The following is an 18,172-nucleotide window of genomic DNA, read 5'->3' on the forward strand; positions in this document are numbered from 1 at the left end:
GCTAGCTGCTGCCAAACCCCGACCCTGCAAGGCTGCCCCGCTTTCTGGGAGGGACCACCCCTGACAAGGCCAGCCTCTCCCGGAAGCCACCCTGACAGAGGAGGACCTTGCAGCAAGGGCAGAGAGCAGTTTGGGCTGTATTTTTCCGTAACAAATGACCAAACTCCTCCCCCTTTGGCTATTGAAGCATTTCAAAGCAATTGTAAAAATGATATGAACCCCATCGAAGAACTGTTACAACAATGTTTATATCCAGTGTTTGAAACAAAGACAATGATATTATAAATAATTGCAGATGATGAAGCTAGGCAAGAAAAAATAACATCATCAAAAGAATTTTACAAGACGGACCGTTCACAAAGATGGATGGAGTAACACAATACATTAGAAATATCTGCAATTAACATAAACACAGAGCAGTGGACAGAAACCATCTGCCCACCAGCCTACCCTGGGCATGGTCCCATGTCATCCATACAGAGTGGTGCCAGGGGCTTCTCACTGTGGCCCAGGTGACAATGTGGCCCCTAGGAAGAGGCTGGCTGGAGGTATGTGCCCTGGCAGCCAACCTAGCCCTGTGGACTGAGACCTATTTACAAGTAAGTTCATGAACAAAAGAGTGCTGAGGGCTGAGGAAGTATCTTTGGGGTCACAGCTTCCTCCAGGAACCTTTCCCTGACCCTAGATGGGGTTAAGCCTGGTCAGTTATCCCCAAGGCACCCGCCGCTTCTCTGTCACAGCACTTCGACTCTGCATTGTTTCCGTGGGTGTCCCGTGAGGGAGTCCGCGTTTTCCTGCGCCTCAGGCCAGTGTGTGTAAGGAGCAAGGGGGTGCGGGGGAAGTGGCCTCGTGTGGTAGAGGTGTCCAAGTCCTGACCAGTGGGGTTCTCCGCCACACATTACAGCTGTGGGGCTCACGTAGCCCAGCCAGCTCTCATGGCTTTCTGAGACGGGTGTCATTGTCCCCAGTGCACAGACGAAGAAGCTGAGGGTCCGAGTGCATGTGTGTAGACAGGGACTGCCCAGAGCTCAGCTGGGCTGCGTACTCTGTCCCTGACATCTTTTTCTCGATTCTCTAAAAAAAAAAAGACAAAAATTGTTTTTAACCATGAAAACTTTTGGCGATACAGAACGTAATGGACAACCCTAATGCCAACAAGATCAAACCGATATGTCATGTGCTTCCAGTCTCTCACCCTTTCTCTCTCTTCTCTGTCTTTAAGAAATGGAATGTTTCTGATAAAGCGAACCCCCCACACTCCCCTGTGGGTAGCATCCACTCCCCTAAGTCAGGGGCCTCGTGCCCATGATGGGTTTTTGTGTTCTCCCTACATAAGATTGCAACCCAAACAGCTTTGATGGTTTATGTGTGCTTTAAGTTCCTACATACTTGGTCTCGCACCGAACCAAGTGATTTGGGGACACTTGCTGTTTTTGTTTTAGCACTTGCAATTCTAGCCAACAGTTCTAGTTGACTCATTTCACTGCTGTGCATTACCCCATAGTCCGCATGCACCTGTTCCCCACTTCTCTGCAGAGCAGTGTCAGCATTTCTCTAGGTGGGCACTGGGAGTGTGGTGGTCTGGCCCTAAAGTGTGAGTGTCTGCAGACAGATGAGGGCTGGCCAGGTGGCAGTGCCCACTTACACATCTGCCAGCCTCTCCTCTGCCCTCTCCCACCAACCTCTGCCTTGCCCCACTTGCCATGTCTCACCAATTGAGAGATGCCATTGTCAGGTTTGCTAGAAGCTTGTCCTCAGCCTGGTTTGTTGGAGGATCAGGATTGACCCTAAATACCAGGCCTTTGTAGGAATCCTTCCAGCCTCCCAGGTGGAGTGGAGCTGGAGGGTCTTGTTGGCTCTTACCAGCGGTGAAGCGAAACCTGGGTGTTTCATCAGGAATTGGGCTCCTGGTTTGCTCTGTCCAGTATCTGCTAGAGGCCACTTCCCATTCATAACTGAGAGTCAGACAGCTGTAGGTTCGAATGGGCACCCTCCCCCCACTGTGGTCATTTCACAGATCTGGAGCTGGGACCTGGAAGCACCTGGTGGGTGCCTGCTGAGGAGTTCCTCTGCCTGAGCTCCAGTCCTTATTGTTGTTAGAAAGGGGATTACTGCTTGCTAGAAGCTGGCCTGTGGGCAGGGCCTCTCCCCAGGTGAGGATGATTTGATCTCGGAGGAGGAGGTGAGGGTGAGCTTCTGGCAGGCAAGGCTGAGTTACAGCAGCCTGAGCAATGTCAGCCTTGGCCTTTAGAAACCAGCCTGTGACCAGTGGGGACCTTGGAGAAGCCACCCACATCTCCAGGCTCTGGAGCCTGATGCTTGTTCATTCATGCACTTTGCACCTCCCTGTGGCTCAGGCTGCCTCTGCCCTGCCTGGAGCTCTCCAGGGGAAGCCAGGCAGTCCCACAGCATTTGTGCTTCCGGATGGATGCATGTGCAGAGCAAGAAGGCAGGGCTCACCCGGGCCTGGAGCGGATCTGGAGCACTGTTTAGGGAGCAGCATGGCAGCGAGTTCAGAAGGGGGCCAGGAGAAAGAAGTCTGTACAAAGGCCCTGTGGCTGGGCCCAGGGGTGGGAGTGAGCAGTGGGATACGTCTGTGGCGCTCACTCACACCTGGACCCGGTATTGGACTTTGTCCACAGCCTTAGGACAGGAGAAGCCACCAGAGACAGGCCTGAGCATGCATCTCTGTGAGACAGTTTCTTCCTCTAAAACAGGGTCCTAACACTCTCCCAGGTTGTTACCAAGGATAAAGCCTTGGCAGTCTGGCCTCCTGGGCCGCTAGAGGAGAGGAATTCAAGGCCTCAAATCAGAAAGCCGCCTTCCAACTCCTAGACCTTGATGTGACTCTCCTGGGACAGTGGGGTGCCAGCTGGCCCGCTGTGAACACAGACAACAGGAGGACCTGGGGCCTTGTGCCAGCCAAGAGTAGATGGCAGCCAAGAGCCAGACGCATGGCAGAGGAGGAGGAGGCATGCCCAGAGCTGAGGCCCTGCCACTCTTAGCTGGCCCATGGGGTGCAGATCTCTGAAGACTGTACAAGCTCAGAGAGGCACTACTGCTCCGCCTCCTCTCCCACTGCCCATGCTCACCAAGAGAACAAGGTACCAGAGGAGCTGGTATAGGCGGCGTGTCTCTGCAGGTGTGTCTCAGTCTGCATGTGTCCACACTGTGGGTCTGTGTATGCCAGTGCGTGTGCATCTGTGCCAGTGAGTGTGTGTATCTGCCTTAGTGAGTGTGTGTGTCTGTGCCAGTGACAGCGTGTGTTTGTGTGTGTTGTTTTTTTCACAGGAGGGAGGTGAGTGAGAGGCCAGCTTCCTGACAGGGCAGTTGTAAAACATTCATAAAACTTTTATTGGACTTGCCACCCTTCCAGATAAATATTTTTCGATTTTATGGGCTTCTTTTAGGGCTCTGAGCTTAATCATGGCTTTGTAGCTGCCTTTTAAAAAAATTGAATATTGTTTTGGCAAAAGGAGCCCTCTTCCCCTCACCCTCACCAAAGGCATGCTGCACTCTGCGCTCATAAATTCCTGCCACTCTCAACTCTTGCCCTTTCTCCCTCCACATCCTCACAACCATACTAGGATGAACCTGAAAAAAGAGAAAAGAGGGAGAGGAGAGATGTGCTGGGGGCACATTGGATTCAGCTCCCCCTTGGATGTTGGTGGAGGGTCCAGACTGGGGCTCCACCTGCTGCCTCCCTGAGAGGTAGACCACCTTGTCTGACCAGAATGAGGTTTGCACAGCCTGCCTTCCCAAACCTTCCCCCCAGCCTTCTTCCTGCCCCCCAGAGGTCCTGAGTGAAGCCCCTCGTTTGCTCCCCGCTCCGATCTTTGCAGACAGCTCCTTCTGGTCTCTGAGGCCTCGGATTGGCCTCCCTGACCACCCCATCCAAAACAGCATCCCCGAGCTCTGGACTCAGTGCCATCACTGAGTTGCTCTGTGGTACTTCCTTCATAGCACTTACCACTCTCAGAAATTTTCTCCTTGGTTTATTTATTGGTTGTAAGTCTGTCCCCCTTGCAAACTTAACCCATGCACTGCTGTATCCCCCACACCTGGAACAGGTGCCTTGTAAGTGCTCAGTAGATACGTGTAAGATATCTACTGAGCACTTACATGGTAGCTAGCCATAGGTGGTTGTGATGGGGTGTAATAATAAAAATGGATCCTATCGTTCCATTAGATTAACCCACTCAGGCCTTAGGAACAGCCTGTAAAGTGCTATGGTCATTCGCATTTTTTGATGAGGAGACTGAGGCACAGAGTCAGATGGCTTATATGAAGCCACACTCCTGACCAGAGCCTAAGCCAGGGTCTGGGTCCTGGCAGTCCGGTGCTCAGCTCGAGCTCTTGGCCATTACACTTGATTCCCCAGGGAGAACAACAGGGAGACAGCGTGTGCCCTTTCAAGCTGCCGCTACCTGGACTGAATCCTGCCCAACAGACGATAGCCAGCACTTGGCCGGCGCCACCACTCCTGGCCTTCTGCCAGACCCCAGGCCAGAGGCACTGGAGCTGTAGGGCTGGAGGAAGGGACTCGGGTGCCTTCATGGATGGGCAAGGGACCTGCAAGAGGGGAGCCAGTCTCAGATAAAAGAAGCAGTGCATGGCAATGATAGAAAGTGGCCGATGGCCCTGGGCACAGCACAGGCCGTGAGGGGCAGCCGCAGCCTGTCCACCCACTGGTGCATTCAGGGGATGTGAAGATAGGTTTTTCAAGACAAACTAAAAATCCAGAATTGTACGTTTAATGTCCTGAGTTTGAAGGTGAGTAAGTCATTCAGATATTTCAGAAATGCAGCAGGGCTGGTGTTCGCTCCCCGGCTGGCATTTTTCTCTTTTGTCTCTGATGAGAATGGTAGATCTCAGAAAGGAGGGCCAGGCACCTCTGCCTGTGGGCACAGAGAGAAGCAGCAGCTGCACTTCGGGAAGAGGCCTTCTTGGAAGAGGTGGCACTGAGCTCAGCCTGGCAGGGTGTGGGAGACCGCCTGGGGGAGGGTGTTTCAGGCTGGAGGGCCTCGGCATTGCCCCTCCCACTGCCCAGAGTGGTTGAACTTTGGGGGACCCAGGGCACCTTGGCTCCTGATGAGGTCAGGGTTCCCTCTGAGGGATGGCAGGTGTGTGAAGGCTTCTGGCAAGAGCCTAGGGAGCCAGCCTCCAGAAGATCTCATGGGTGCTTTGTGAGGTGCGGGGTTAGGGTGATTGGGGCTCCAGGCTCTAAGGGCAGAAAGAGATAAGAAGACCAGATACAGTGATTGAGTGGTTGCTTAGGATCCAGCCCAGCCCAGGTAACTTTGCTAATGCACATAGGCCTCACAGCAACCCTGTTAAGGAGGCACGGTTATTGCCCGTCTCCCCTCTGCATGCACAGATATATGCACACCTGCATGCACTCATACATGCACATGCACACGCTTGCACATGTACACCAGTTGCTGGGGAGAGGGGAGAGGGCACAGACCTGAGCTGACTCTGTTGTCACTCACCTGCGTGAATGCAACCAAGGCTAGAGAGGAGTCGTGCGGAGCAGAGCTTCCACTTCCCCTTCAGCGGTGCTTCTGAGTCCCTGCTAGACCAAGTGTACCGGGGGTTTTCTTACTCCTCCTCCCATGGTCTGGTGAGGGGCAGCCTGGGAAGCAGTGGTGCTACCCGTTTCACAGAGGACATAACTGACTTTAGAAAGGTACGGGGCTGGCCCAGGGTTGCCCTCACAGTAGCAGCAAAAGTAAAGTAGGGCCCCAGGCCTCCCTGGGGTTTTGTGTGACTGTGAGGAGGAGCAGTACTGAATGTCCTCCTACACTGTGACTTCTCCAAACCCCACAGTGCTCAGAAATAAGAAAAGGGCACCATGTGGCAGGGGCACAGCGTCCAGGCTCTCCACCCCAGCCCAGCTCCCTCCTCCTGCGGCATCTCCCTGGGCCACCCCAAGGTGTAACAGGCAGTCTGGATTCTTCTAGGCTCTCCAACAGCCACCAAGGTCCCCCAGTCAGTGGCCGCTGTAGCTCAGACAGCTTTTAGGGTGGGCCTAGCAAACTAGAATGCCGCTAGGGCCAAGCAAGCAGCACAGGTGAGTGGCCCTGCGGAGGACTACAGTGGGGAGCACTGGCCACAGTGCTGGGGACCGAGCCCTGTCTGAAGGAGTGGCCCATGCTCTCCTAGACCACATGTTGCCCTGGGAATGCAGACCCACATTTTTCAGTGTTGGCAACTGATCCACTGTTTTTAAAGAACCTTTAGGGACCTAACCTGACTCACAGACAGCCAGATTATGACAGCAGCTATAGAGATTGCAGGGTATCCTCCCACGAGCTCGGTGAGCCTGCTACAAGTCAGCTCCCTGACAATAGTGACACTGCTGTTTACCAGGTGCTGTGCACGCACTGACTGTTTCACATGCACTGCCTTGTTGACTCTTGGTTCCCTTTCCACCCTCATGCAGGGCGCCAGCGGGCTCTGAGGCTGACACTGAGCTCAGCATCCCCACCTCTCTGGCCCGTGGCCTGGGAGATGTCATCCAACAGGCAGGCTGGTCTGAGAGCCCACTAGGGAGGAAAGAGCAGAACAGTAAGGCCACCGTGCCACCATTCAGACCAGACCAAGGGCTCAGAGCTCCAGCAGCACATCACCTGTCCCTTGCCTGCCCCTGCCCTCACAGCTCTCACTGAGGCCTGGTCCCTGTCCTGTAATAATTATCTAAGGCTGGCTCAGTGGCCACTGTGTTCCAGGAGCTGAGCAGGACCTACTGAAGGCATGACCCTGCCCTTTAGGAGATCTCTTGTTTGAGAGGTGTGTGTGTGTGTGTGTGTGTGCGCGCACATGTTGTACATGCCTACATGTGTATGCATGCACATGTTCGTGCTTCTCTGGCAGCATTGGGCTCACCATCAGTCAGGCACAAAGGGGCCTGTGCGGTGCTGTCTGAGAGGAGATAGTCCTTTCCCCCAACTACCTGGAAAAGAATTTGGGTCCTTCCAGATAGTAATAAGGACATGTGATTACTTCTCTACCACTGACTCTGTGACCGTGGGAGAGTCACTTTGTGGGCCTCAGTTTCCCTCTCAGTGATAGAGTAGATAGTGTGCCCTCCTCATGTGAGTTGAGGAAAAGTACTTTTCCAATCCTTCCTGGGCCAGGCCCTGTGTCAGGCTCCAGGATCTAGTCCAGGGGTGAGCAAACTTTTTGACTTGAGGGCCACAATGGGTTCTTAAACTGGACCGGAGGGCCGGAACAAAAGCATGGATGGAGTGTTTGTGTGAACTAATATAAATTCAAAGTAAACATCATTACATAAAAGGGTACGGTCTTTTTTTTTTTTTTTTAGTTTTATTCATTTCAAACGGGCCGGATCCGGCCCGCGGACCGTAGTTTGCCCACGGCTGATCTAGTCTCTGCCCTCAGAGAGCTGCAGTTGGTTAGAGAAGTGAGCTCCCTTCAGGTACACCTGTGACGTAGGTCGTGCGGGGTCAGGACCAGCGCCTGAGGTTGGCCTGGTAGTTGCCAGGCCTTGGTACAGCAGAAAGGAGTCTGGCTCTGAAGCCCATCCCCTCACCCTGTGTGCCTTGGTTTCCTTGTATGTAAGTAGGCCCCCAGGGAGTGGTTGTGGAATTTGGAGCACTGTTATGTAGGCTCTGAACAGGGCCTGGCATATGGCAAAGGCATCGCCAATGTTGGCTGGCATTGATGTTGGTGTTTTTGTGATTGTGGGGAACTGGCTGGGGAGCAGTATGGGTCAGGCCTGCTACATACAAGACAGTCTTTCCACTTCAGACTTCCTCTCTGTTGTTTGGGCCATTTCAGCATCTATCTGGGCAGTGGCCACGGCCATTGTTTTCCTATTCCACACCCACTGTTAGGACCCAGAGCATAGCGGCCCCCTGGGCTCATCCCTGGGAATTTCTGGAGATGAGGTACCCACCCCACGCTGCCAGAGTTGGGGTGTCCCCCAGCTATTCCACACCCTTGCCTTTTGCCATCTTCTCCCCCCCCCCCCCCGCCCCCGCTCAGAGGCAGCTTTAGTGCCTCCCCCTCTCCCCCCGCCAACCCACAGCATTGCTCCCAGAAACAGCAGGTCCCTGGGGTGGCCAGGCCCACAGACAGACTCCCAAGCCTGCAGCAGGCTGAGGGCTTTGGAAAGCCCCAGGCCTAAATTTGAATCACTGCTCCCTGACCAGCTATGCAACCTTGGGCAGCCACCTCCCCTGCTTAGAGACTGACTTACAGGATATCCGCTGACTGTCAGCCCACCTCACCCCAGCTCTCCCTCCCTCAGAGCACAGCAGGGTTCCAGCCGGGCCCAGGCCCTACACGCCAGCCTGCCCTGCTAACCAGGGACTTTGTCAAACCTCAGCCCACAGCTCAGCCAGAAAGATTCCCCAGGAGCACTTCTGCCCTGGGTTACCTTTTGGAAGCCATCACTCTGAGGCAGCGCAGCTCCATCCCTGGGTTGCAGGGCCCCTGCCCCTATCCAGCACATCTGCCATTCATGAAGCACTTGGCCCATCCCCCTGAACAGGCAGGTGTCCACATGGCCGTTCCTGCCTGTGCATACAGGGAGCATGAGCGGAGAGGAAAGGACGAGGGGAGAGGAGAAAGCCTCCAAAGCTGGCTGGGCTCAGCATGTGAGACAGCAGGCCAATGAGCTCCCGTCTCCTCCCCAGCCCAGCCTCCTCTGATGTCCTGCTCCCCAGGTCTCCTGTAAACTGACAGGGCCTGCCTCTGCTACCTGGCTCTGGGATGGCGATGAGGAGCCAGGCTAGCAGATGAGTGAGCTCTGACCCCCTGGGGAAGAAGATTGCCCTTGGGAAAGAGCCAGCTCTCGGGACCCAGCCACTGGCAGACGAGATAGAGTACAGGTGGCTGAGGCTGCCAGCAATGCCCTTTCCTAGAGCTGCTGGCCACTGCTGCAGCCTGTCTCCTGGGGACACGGGGTCTGGATGTGGGGCAGAGTGTGTAGAGTCTTGGTCCTCATGAAGGAGAGAGGCCAGGAAAGTATCAGAGGGGATGAACCAAGATGCTAAGTCTATTGCTGAGAACTAAAGCAAAAGTAGGGCTTGCCAGGTAGATAGCATCATGGGTACCCCAGGCTGCAGTAGCACCTGTATAGAGCCAGGGTAGAGGTGAGTGGTGGGGCCTGTGTAGGGCTGAATAGTCGGACTCTGTGCAGGGCCTAGTGGTGAGCTCTGTGCAGGGCTGAGTGGTGGGTCCCTGTGCAGGGCTGAGTGGTGCTGGTGAGTAAGGTTGAGTCTGCAGGAGGCATTTGGTAAGGGGCTGCTTAGAGGAATTTGGACACCCACTGAGGAATGGCTAGAGATATCTAAGCTGTGAGAGGTGATCAGGTTTTGTTCTAGAGGAATCTCTTTGACAACAGACCCAAGGGCAGATGAGAAGAGGGAGCTAATGGGACAAAAACCTGGTGGCTCATGCCAGGGGGTCAGTACCGTGGTTTCGGTGCCAAGAACCTACTCCTGCAGGACCTGCTGGGGTGCCGAGAAAAGAGACCCTCATGGCAAGCCACCGAAGATGCCAGGGGGGCTCCCCTGTCACAGCTGTGAAGCTTCAGGTGAGGGTTTGAACCCTTCCTGGGCTTCCAGGCTGCACACCAGGAATGGCTTTAGTGACCTGTTTTCAGGGGGGCTTGGCCCCATCCCAGGTGAGTGCCATGCCTGCCCTGGGCCTCCGCCAAGAGGGATGGACAAGAGCCAATGTTGGATGGTGTTGGGTAGTTCAGAACCATTACCAGCCCCACAACAACTGTGGCTGTCCCCCACCTCTCCACCCTCTCCCATCGTGTGAAGCAAATTTTCCTTTGCTTCAGCTGCTCCTCTAATAACTGAGTCCCTGTCTGGTTCTCTAGATCAAGTCATTTTCTATATCAGAATGGTTCTGTTTTTGCCTTAAAATAACATCATTCTTCCACATAATGCACTGGCTTTCCCTCCCCACGCACCCCCAATCTCCAAAGCCTTGACTACATTTTAATTTTCATTTACACGGCGTGGCAAAGATTTCTGCAAAGCATCCTTTTTTGTTTTAGAAGAATTCATCATTGCTGCTAAGGAGCTTAATGTAAATTAAAGGAGGAATTAAGCAACATTAAGACATCAAAATGGAGGTGCAGATGCTCACTGCCTCACCTCCCCCCCCCCCCCCCCCCCCCCAGCAGAGGGGCCGCGTGGAGCCTGTTGAGTGTGCGCTAGAGCTTCAGAGAGAGGGCTTCCACAAAGGGCCTGTTCTGTCTCCTGCCTTCCCCTAATTCCCTTTGCTGCAGGGTCAGCGGAGTGCACGTCTGATAAAAACGTAATCACCTTATCTTTTTAAAGCAAATTGCATCTTTGTTTATATACGGGGTCCATAGCAAGAAGGGAAAGAAGGAAAACCAGGCAGCCCTCCACTCCAGCTGGATGCTTAAAGGCTTCAGCTCCCAAAGATAAATTCAGAAAACCAGACCTGTCCAGGAGATGGCAGAGGATTCCAGTCTCCAGGAGCTCAGGGACTCAGCAGGAGTGAGCCCACTTTCTCTGCCCAAGGGGCACTCACACTGGCCCCTGCCGCCCACCCAGCTCTCCCTAACCACTTGGCAATCCCAGCGCTGCACGGCCCTCTCCATCCCTGCTGGCTCTGTCAGGGCTAAGCTTTTACAGGGCCCACACTGCCCTGGCCGGCTGGCAGGCAGAGGGAGCGGGGTTCAAACCTCAGTTCGCCACTGACTACTATGGGCCGTGGCAAGTCCTCGCACTTCGATGCCTCGGCTGGTCACCTGCAGGATGGGGCGGCAACAGCAGGCCTGTGCTTATCAGACATGACTGGGTCCTGCCCTGGCCCATTTCTGCCCCCTGGGTCCCCTCCCAGCCAGGCCCACCTCCGGCCTCACCCCCAGCAGCACATCCTGCACAGATTGCCACGTTAACCACATGGGAAGGGTCTCGTCAGGCCCTGTGTTGCCAAACTTCCTGTGGTCCCCTGTGACCTATTTGGGTAGCGTCATAACCAAGGGCATGTGGGCAGAGACCCTCTCTCTAGGTGTAGTGTGATTTTGGCGCTCACTGTTGGGGGCTGCAGCTTGTTTCAGGGACCTCAGCCGTAGTGCTCGGGACCCCCTCACTGAGGGAGGACCCTCCTTTGGGCAGCCCCACCTGCTCACAGGTCAAGTATCCAGTCCAGACTCAAGGTCTGGCTGAATTCAAGGTCTTCTGTCCACCCCAGCCAGGCCACCCCATATGTCACCCTGCCCGGCTGCCAGGCATGTCCCTCTGAGCCCACAGCCCATCTCGTCATCACCACAGAAAGGGCCCTGCCCCTTGGCCTGGCTCTCTTTCTGCCCTGTCATTTCAGCTCTCTCCAAAGCTGCCCTTTCCAGGAGGGGGAAGTGCTGGAGTGGCTAGAGTTAGCTACGGCCCCATCAGGCCACCAAGGGGGCCAGTGACCCCTAGCTGCTTGCAAGGGTTCAGTTCCCACTGGGAGGATACAAGCCACCCACCAGCATGGAGGCCCCTTTTCCAGTCTGGCCCCCAACATGAAAGCGACACCAGCAATTGGAGGCAATTTGCCGGCCTTTGATGGCCATGTCAGGGCGGCACCCTCAGCCAGGGCTTGGGAAACAGTTGTGCTTCCCACATTCTTCCCTGATTACCCCCAGCCTGAGCCAAGACCCAGCAGCCTCCAGCCCATTGTGCCTTTGTGTGGAGCTGGCACTCAGTGAGAAAGGCCAGCCGGGCCCTGGGAGAGTGTCCCCAAGAAAAGCCACGGGCAGCACCGTCACCCCAGGGTCACATCAGCCCGCCCCCACTGCCTTCTTGGTTTGGGCTCATCCAGAGTAGAGCAGGACCCTGGCTGCAAGAACCCCTGGTTTGGGAAGAAAGAGCAGAGGGTGTCTGCTGAGGCCCCGTGGAATGATGGCCACAGTGTGAACTGTATACACGTAGTACACTTCCCCTCGTGCTCACCCTGCAAAGTGGGGAGCCAGGCTCCAGACCACGTGGGGTGGGGTGGAGGGGCTGCTCTCTGAGCCTGGGCTCCTCCCTGGGCCACGGCTTGCAGACTGGTATCCCTAGTTCTGGAGGCACGTGCTGTGTGGGAGCACTTCTCTTCCCTCCATGCCCTGCACTCCTGGATGAAACTGTGCTCACTCCCTTTGTTTTCATCCAGCAAACCTGCCCTGAGCCCTGTGCCCTCCCAGGGAGATAGTGGCTGAGCAGGAGCTGGCCATACAGGAAAGGCAAGAAGGGGGTTTCTGATAAAGGGAGTGTGTGTTAGGAGGCCCTGCTTAATTGCTTTTGGTTGGAGCTAGAAGCGTGGTTGGAGATAGGGGTGAGGAGTGAGCAGGGGTGAGGCACAGAGGAAGGCACACGGTAGGTGATGCAGGGCCCCGGCTACCAAATAAGAGGACTCTGCTGCTGGTGGTGGGGCCAAGCCCAGATGGTGATTAGAGCAGCTCCTCCGCTGTGGGGGAGAGGTCAGAGAGAGGCAAAGTTGGGGAACAGAGGTTGGGTCTGCAGGAGAGGTTGTGGAGGGCGAATTCCTAAGCCTGTGCCTCTCAGTTACTGATCTTGATGCAGCAACAATGTCAGAAACACACACTTCTAACGCCAGGAAGTGGCCGCCGGGAGCATCACCTGCCCCCGGGGTTCTGCTCGGGCCCCATCTTTCACTGAGCAGAGCTGAGAGCTGCAGGGACCATACCATGGCCTAGAGATGGCAGTGGGCTTTCTGGCCCACGCAGCTCTGAGAGCCTTCACCACCTGCCCTCCCTCCCATCACTAGGGGGCCTCCTCCCCATCTCGCTGCCTCCCCAAGCGCCCATGGACTCAGCAGCCAGACTGTACTGGGTGGGCACTGCCTCCTCTGGGCTCGGACATGTGTGTGGGAGGACATGCCAGGACCCCTGTAGTAGGTGGCCCTGTGAGGACCCAGGGTCATGATAGAAACCTTGGGAAATAGAGAAAAGTAGAAAGAAAAAGAAAGGATTGCTTGTCACTGCACTACGGACCCCAGATGGTCTTCTAGTCTCTTCTTTCTGCATCCAGAGCTGTAGCAGAACTCTTGCAAAATTTTTTATTCCTGCATTTTTTAAATTAACATTATAGCATCAGTCTTTGTATAACTTTAAACTCTTCTCAGGTACCACTTTTCATCTCCCAGAATACCTTGCCACAGCAGATGCATGCTGGTCCTGTCCTGACGGCCCTCCTCTTAGTCTCCCTGGTGGGCACGCTCTCCCTGGTGCGCACACAGACCTGGGTCAGATGCCGCGCTGAGTCAGTCCATCTCCGTCTCTCCAGAGCTGAGAGACGTGGGCCAGTTACTGTTCTGGGCCTGTTTCTTCCACACTGTGTTGTGAAGATCAAGTGCCCCAATGTGTGGTGACGCAAATCTCAGCTTGCTTGATAGACCTGGACTCCTAGAAGTGGGTTGCTGGGTCCTTACTGTGACCATCTGGGGAGCATAGCAGCTAGTTCATGCCCAGTGGGCCTCGTCCAGGACTGATTCATTCAGCAGTGTTCTTGGAGCCCCTGCTACAGGTGATTGTTCTAGGCACTGGGCTTATAGCATGAATGGAGAGACAACAGTCCCTGCCAGGTAGGATTTATATTTTAGCAGAGGCAGACGACCAACATCAAACGAGGAAATAATAGCATATGTTTGAAGGTGATAATAGCTTGGGAAATAGAGCGGGGAGGGTGGTTAGGGCAGCAGGGAGGTGACAGTGACGGTGACGGGGAAGGCCTCACCAGGAGGTAACATGTGCTCGGTGATTCCAAAAAGGTGAACCTGAGAGCCATTGGAGCTCCTGAGGAGAAATCTTCTAATGTACAGGCCCAGGTTTGGAGTGTGCCTGGTGTGTTGGAGCATGGGGGGCGAGGGGGAAAGTTTAAGATGCAGTATAGGCCAAGTCCCCCAAGAGGCGGGCACAGAAGCCAGAGGCCAGGAGCCATCCCAGAAGGGGCCACGCACTGCTGCTCAGCCCACATGACCTCCCAGTGGGAGGTCCCTGAGAGAGGATGGCAGTTCCATGAGAACAGGACAGCCCTACCTGCCTCTGTGTCCCCAGGCCTACAGGAAACACTTAGGGACCACTGGGCAGACGGGCAGTTGGCACTCAGCCACCACCCTCACCACTCTGACCCCCAAATTGGCCAGAACCCTCTCTGTTTTGGGTTCCTGCAGAACGGGGCACACGAGGCGCCTTGTGGATGTGGTATGCTGTGGGCCACACACCTTCATCCACCCTCGAGTGTCACACTCATTCCCACCAAGCCCTCGGCACTCAGACCCTTGCCCAAGATCTCCGTGTGGCTGGCCCAGTTCCAGCGTTCTTCCTCAGGGAAGTCTGCCCTCGGCACATGGCACCTGGCTGCCCTCTGCTCCCAGGGACACAGTGGTTTTGTTTCCTTGATTGTCTGTGGCTCTCTGGACTGTCTTGCTGGCTTGATTACTATCTGCCCTTCTCAGATTAGTGAACTTTGTGGGGTTGGGGTCCTGGTCTGCATGTTCACCACCAGTGTTTCCCAGTCCTGGAGCGTCCAGAAGTGCTTTCAAGTGAAAGGCAGGGACAGGGTGGGCGAAGCTGGGCATGGCTCAGGACTGAGTGCCCATGAGCTCCAGCACCCAACACGCTGGCCTGCCCTTTACTTCCTTCCATTTGCCATTGGATAAGGAAAAAAGGCCACTGTGAACAAAGCAGTTCCCAGTGACATTTGCCATGAATCCAAACAGCCCAGTAGCCCCAGCAGACAGGTCTGTATGGGCCAGGCTTCCTGGGCATTGTGTCCAGGCCACCCTGGGATGGATAAGTGGTAAACAGGCCTTGCCATCTTAGAAGAGCAATTAAATGGCCACGTCTCTCCCAGTGCCAGATAGATTTTCTGGCTCTGCCTTCTTTGGGCAGGGGAGGTATGCGCTGTATGTAACGAGAGCCATCTCAGGCAAGGTGGGCCGCCAGTTGGGCCACGCCTGTCTCCCAGCCAGACGCAGACACCGGGGAGCCCCCTTCCTCTTCAGCCATCAGACCTCCTGGCACCAGAGGGAGACAGGCCGCCCATGTCATTTGTCAGCGTCTGGTGCCGGCCACCTTCTCTGTTTGCAGAGGGAAGGCCAGATACCTGCAGGCCTGGCATTTGCTCATAGGGGCTGGCCCGGGGCCATTCTCAGAGGTGCGCAGATCAGCCGGGCGTGGAGCCTGTGATTAGATACCTTGCCGCCCGGCAGGAGGGAACCTTGCCTCCGTACAGGCCCCCAAGGCCTGTTTCGTCCTGGAGCCCCATTAACATCAGCTGTGTGCCCGGCCGGCCTTCCCAGGTGAGGCAGGCTTCGCAATGGCTGGCAGTCTCCTGTGAAGAGGAAGGCCGAGTCCCTCCTCCCAGTGGGTAGGGCTGTTCTTTACTGACTCCATAGGTATCCCTTGAACCAGTCTCCTGGGCACCTTTTTAAATGTCAGAGCTGCAGGGCCGGTAGAAGATGTTCTCACAGAACCATTTTTAGGAGTCTGCTTACGGTGGACTCCTCCTGGAGTGATGGGCTCGCGGGCAGTGGCCTGCATTTGCCACTGGATGCTGGTCCAGGGATCACATCCTGGCTCTTCTCGGCTCACAGTGGGGCCTTGAGTATGTCACTGCCCTTTTGAGGCTCCGCTTTCCCATCTGCAGATTGAAAGGTTTGCTGACAGCATGGAGTGCCTGGCTGAAGCAAGAGCTAGCCTGCCCGCCCCTGCCGCCAGCCCTCCCTCCCTGGTCGAGACGCAGGCCGGGTCCTCTCAGCACTGAAGCTTGATGCCTGAGCTCCACGGCTGGCTTCTCTGTGGAGCTAACCCAGCAAGACCAGGCCAGCAGACAGAGCAGGGTGTGCAGGGAGGGGAGCCCTCAGCCTTGTGCTTATCCCCAGCTGTCTGCCAGCTCTGGGCACCCAGCCTCTAACAGCACCTGTTGATGCAGCCCCTGCGAGTAAATCAGAAGTGGGTGTCCTCTCTGGGGGGCCGCGGAGGCCTATCAGGATCCCTCATTTGGGAAGCAGGTTGTGGGCTTGCACTCACCAGATTATGAAGGCTTCGAACCCAGCTCCCCCAGCAGAAGTCCTAGGCACTGCCACCTGCTGGGCCTCCCTGCCTCATGCCCATCTCCTGGTGCCCCCTCAGCTCAGCCTTGCCACAGCCCTGCCAGCTTGCTCCCACCAGGATGCCCTAGTGGGGTTGTGGTGCTCACAGAGGGTGAATGGTGGTTCCAGGGCACTCCCCTGATGTCGAGCTGAGATGGGGCCTGGCCCCTGTGCTCGGGGCCAGGAGGTGGTCTCGCCCTGCCGGCAGCCCACAAGGAGGCTACAAGCCCCTGAGCCCTGCCAAGCATGCTCAATGGTTAAAGCATCAGCCTGCGCACTGGAGGGTCATGGGTTTGATTCCCGGTCAAGGGCAGGGACTTGGGTTGTAGGTTTAATTCCTGCCTCCCATTGAGGCATCTGTGGGAGGCAACCAATTGATGTGTCTCTCTCACATCTATGTTTCTTTCTCTGTGTGTGTCTCTCACTCTCTCTCCCTTTCTCCTCCCTTGCACTCTCTCTTAAAAAAAAAAATCAATGGGAAAAATGAGTGAGGATTTTTTAAAAAGACAAACACCCGAAAAAGAGTACTGCAGCCTGGTGTTTCAGGATGATTGCGGCAGGAAGGGACAGTCCGTGCAGAGGCCCAAGTGGGACTGGAGCCCAGGAGCAGCCCTGTGTTCCTCGAACTGTAGGGAAAGCACCACAATAGTGGTGGGGGCGCTGGGGGAGTCGGGCGGGCATCAGCCAGGTGTCAGCAGGAAACGGCTGTCTGCTCAGTAGCCTGGCCGGAGGGAGCGGAGGGTCTGTGCTGAGGCGCGGGCGGGTAAGATATGGAGAGCGAGGAGGCTGCAGGGCACAGAGACAGCATCTTCCAACAGAAGTTCTGGCCAAAAGAAGGGGCTTCACACCTCAGCTGCTCTCTCCTCTGCCCTCTGATATGCTAGGGCACCATACGCTAAACCAGAGGGCACAGGGGCCCACGATGTCCTAGGAGAAGCCAGCCTCCCAGGCTGCAGAAGGGCGAGTGGAGAACACCTACACCAGCGGGCCTCAGTATCGGGGTGCGGGTCTCAGCATGAGTGTGTTGGAAAGTAACAGAACACTTCAGTGCAGAGGAAGGACATGACTACTGGGCATGGGGTTGATCCCCATGGAGGGCGGAGTGCAGGGCGGGTGGATGGGCAAGAGACCCAGAGACCAAGATGGGAAGCCCTGCTGAGCTCCAAGCTGGATGGACCTGGGGCATGGACTAGCATAGGGGAGGGGCTGGCATACAAGGATTTAGGGGGCAAAGGGGACTGCAGGCCTTGGGTGCGTTGGCTGGGGAAGGAAGCAGAGGGACCTTGGGGTCCTGGCTCAGCCTAAGGGAGTGTGAGGGTGGGCCAGTCCAGGTGCCCATCCGGGTGGCGAGTGGGCCAGCTGAGGAGTGGCAGATGGCAGACTTTTCCTCTGTGCCTTGCAGGTGGCCTCGGCCCGGAGTCTAAGAAGATCCTGACACCCGCACTCAAGAAGCGGAGTCGGGCCAGCAAAGGGGAGATGGCCAAGCAGGAGGAGGGTGCGGAGCGGCAGGAGCCTGCGCAGCACGTGACACTCAGCCTGTCTTTCAAGCGTTATGTCTTCGACACCCACAAGCATATGGTCCAGTCTCCCTGAGTGGCCCTGGGCCACCTTGCCTGGGCCCAGGCTGGACCACAGTGCCAAATGCCCAACCAGACATGCCTCGACCTCCTGCAGTCTCCCCACAGCTCCACAGGCAGCAGGCCCCCGGGCCCGGCGTTCAGCAGACGGCAGTGCCCCACCCTGCACCCTCCTGCTGGAGGACAGCACCCAAGTAGGAAGGGGCCTCAGCTGGAGAGGGACCCAGACATCAGGCAGCTGGGTACTTGCCAGCTGCAAATAAATGTCTTGTGCTGGCCCCTCACTGCTCATCTCTCTGTGTTTTTATCTGAGGGTTCCCCCACCACCAACCACCCAGGAACCACTAGGGCTCCTGCGGAGGGACCCAGCTCAGAGCCCAGTGGGCTGAGAAATCCACAGGGTGCTGGGCCCCTAGACAAGACTGAGTGGCCCCAGAATCTCCTGGGCCTTCAGGGGGCATGGGGGTTCTCTGGGCAGCCAAGGCCAGGAAGGACATTCAAGG

The 18,172-nt window shown here is 56.0% G+C and overlaps 1 protein-coding gene across 2 annotated transcripts in view; it reads left to right on the top strand.

Moving 5' to 3' along the window:
• EEFSEC (eukaryotic elongation factor, selenocysteine-tRNA specific) overlaps positions 1-17,953 on the top strand; it is a 237,031-nt gene extending 219,078 nt beyond the window's left edge. For both annotated transcript variants that reach the window (XM_070421586.1, XM_070421587.1), the window contains one exon: positions 17,495-17,953. In XM_070421586.1, coding sequence (XP_070277687.1) covers positions 17,495-17,685 — 191 coding nt within the window. In that variant the 3' untranslated portion in view covers positions 17,686-17,953. The remainder of the gene's footprint in view (positions 1-17,494) is intronic.
• The last annotated feature ends 219 nt before the right edge of the window (positions 17,954-18,172 follow it).

This window comes from Myotis yumanensis, unplaced genomic scaffold (genome assembly GCF_028538775.1).
Source record: "Myotis yumanensis isolate MYYU_CA2020_CCGP unplaced genomic scaffold, mMyoYum1.0.hap1 SCAF_7, whole genome shotgun sequence".
NCBI classification, from domain to species: Eukaryota; Metazoa; Chordata; class Mammalia; order Chiroptera; family Vespertilionidae; genus Myotis; species Myotis yumanensis.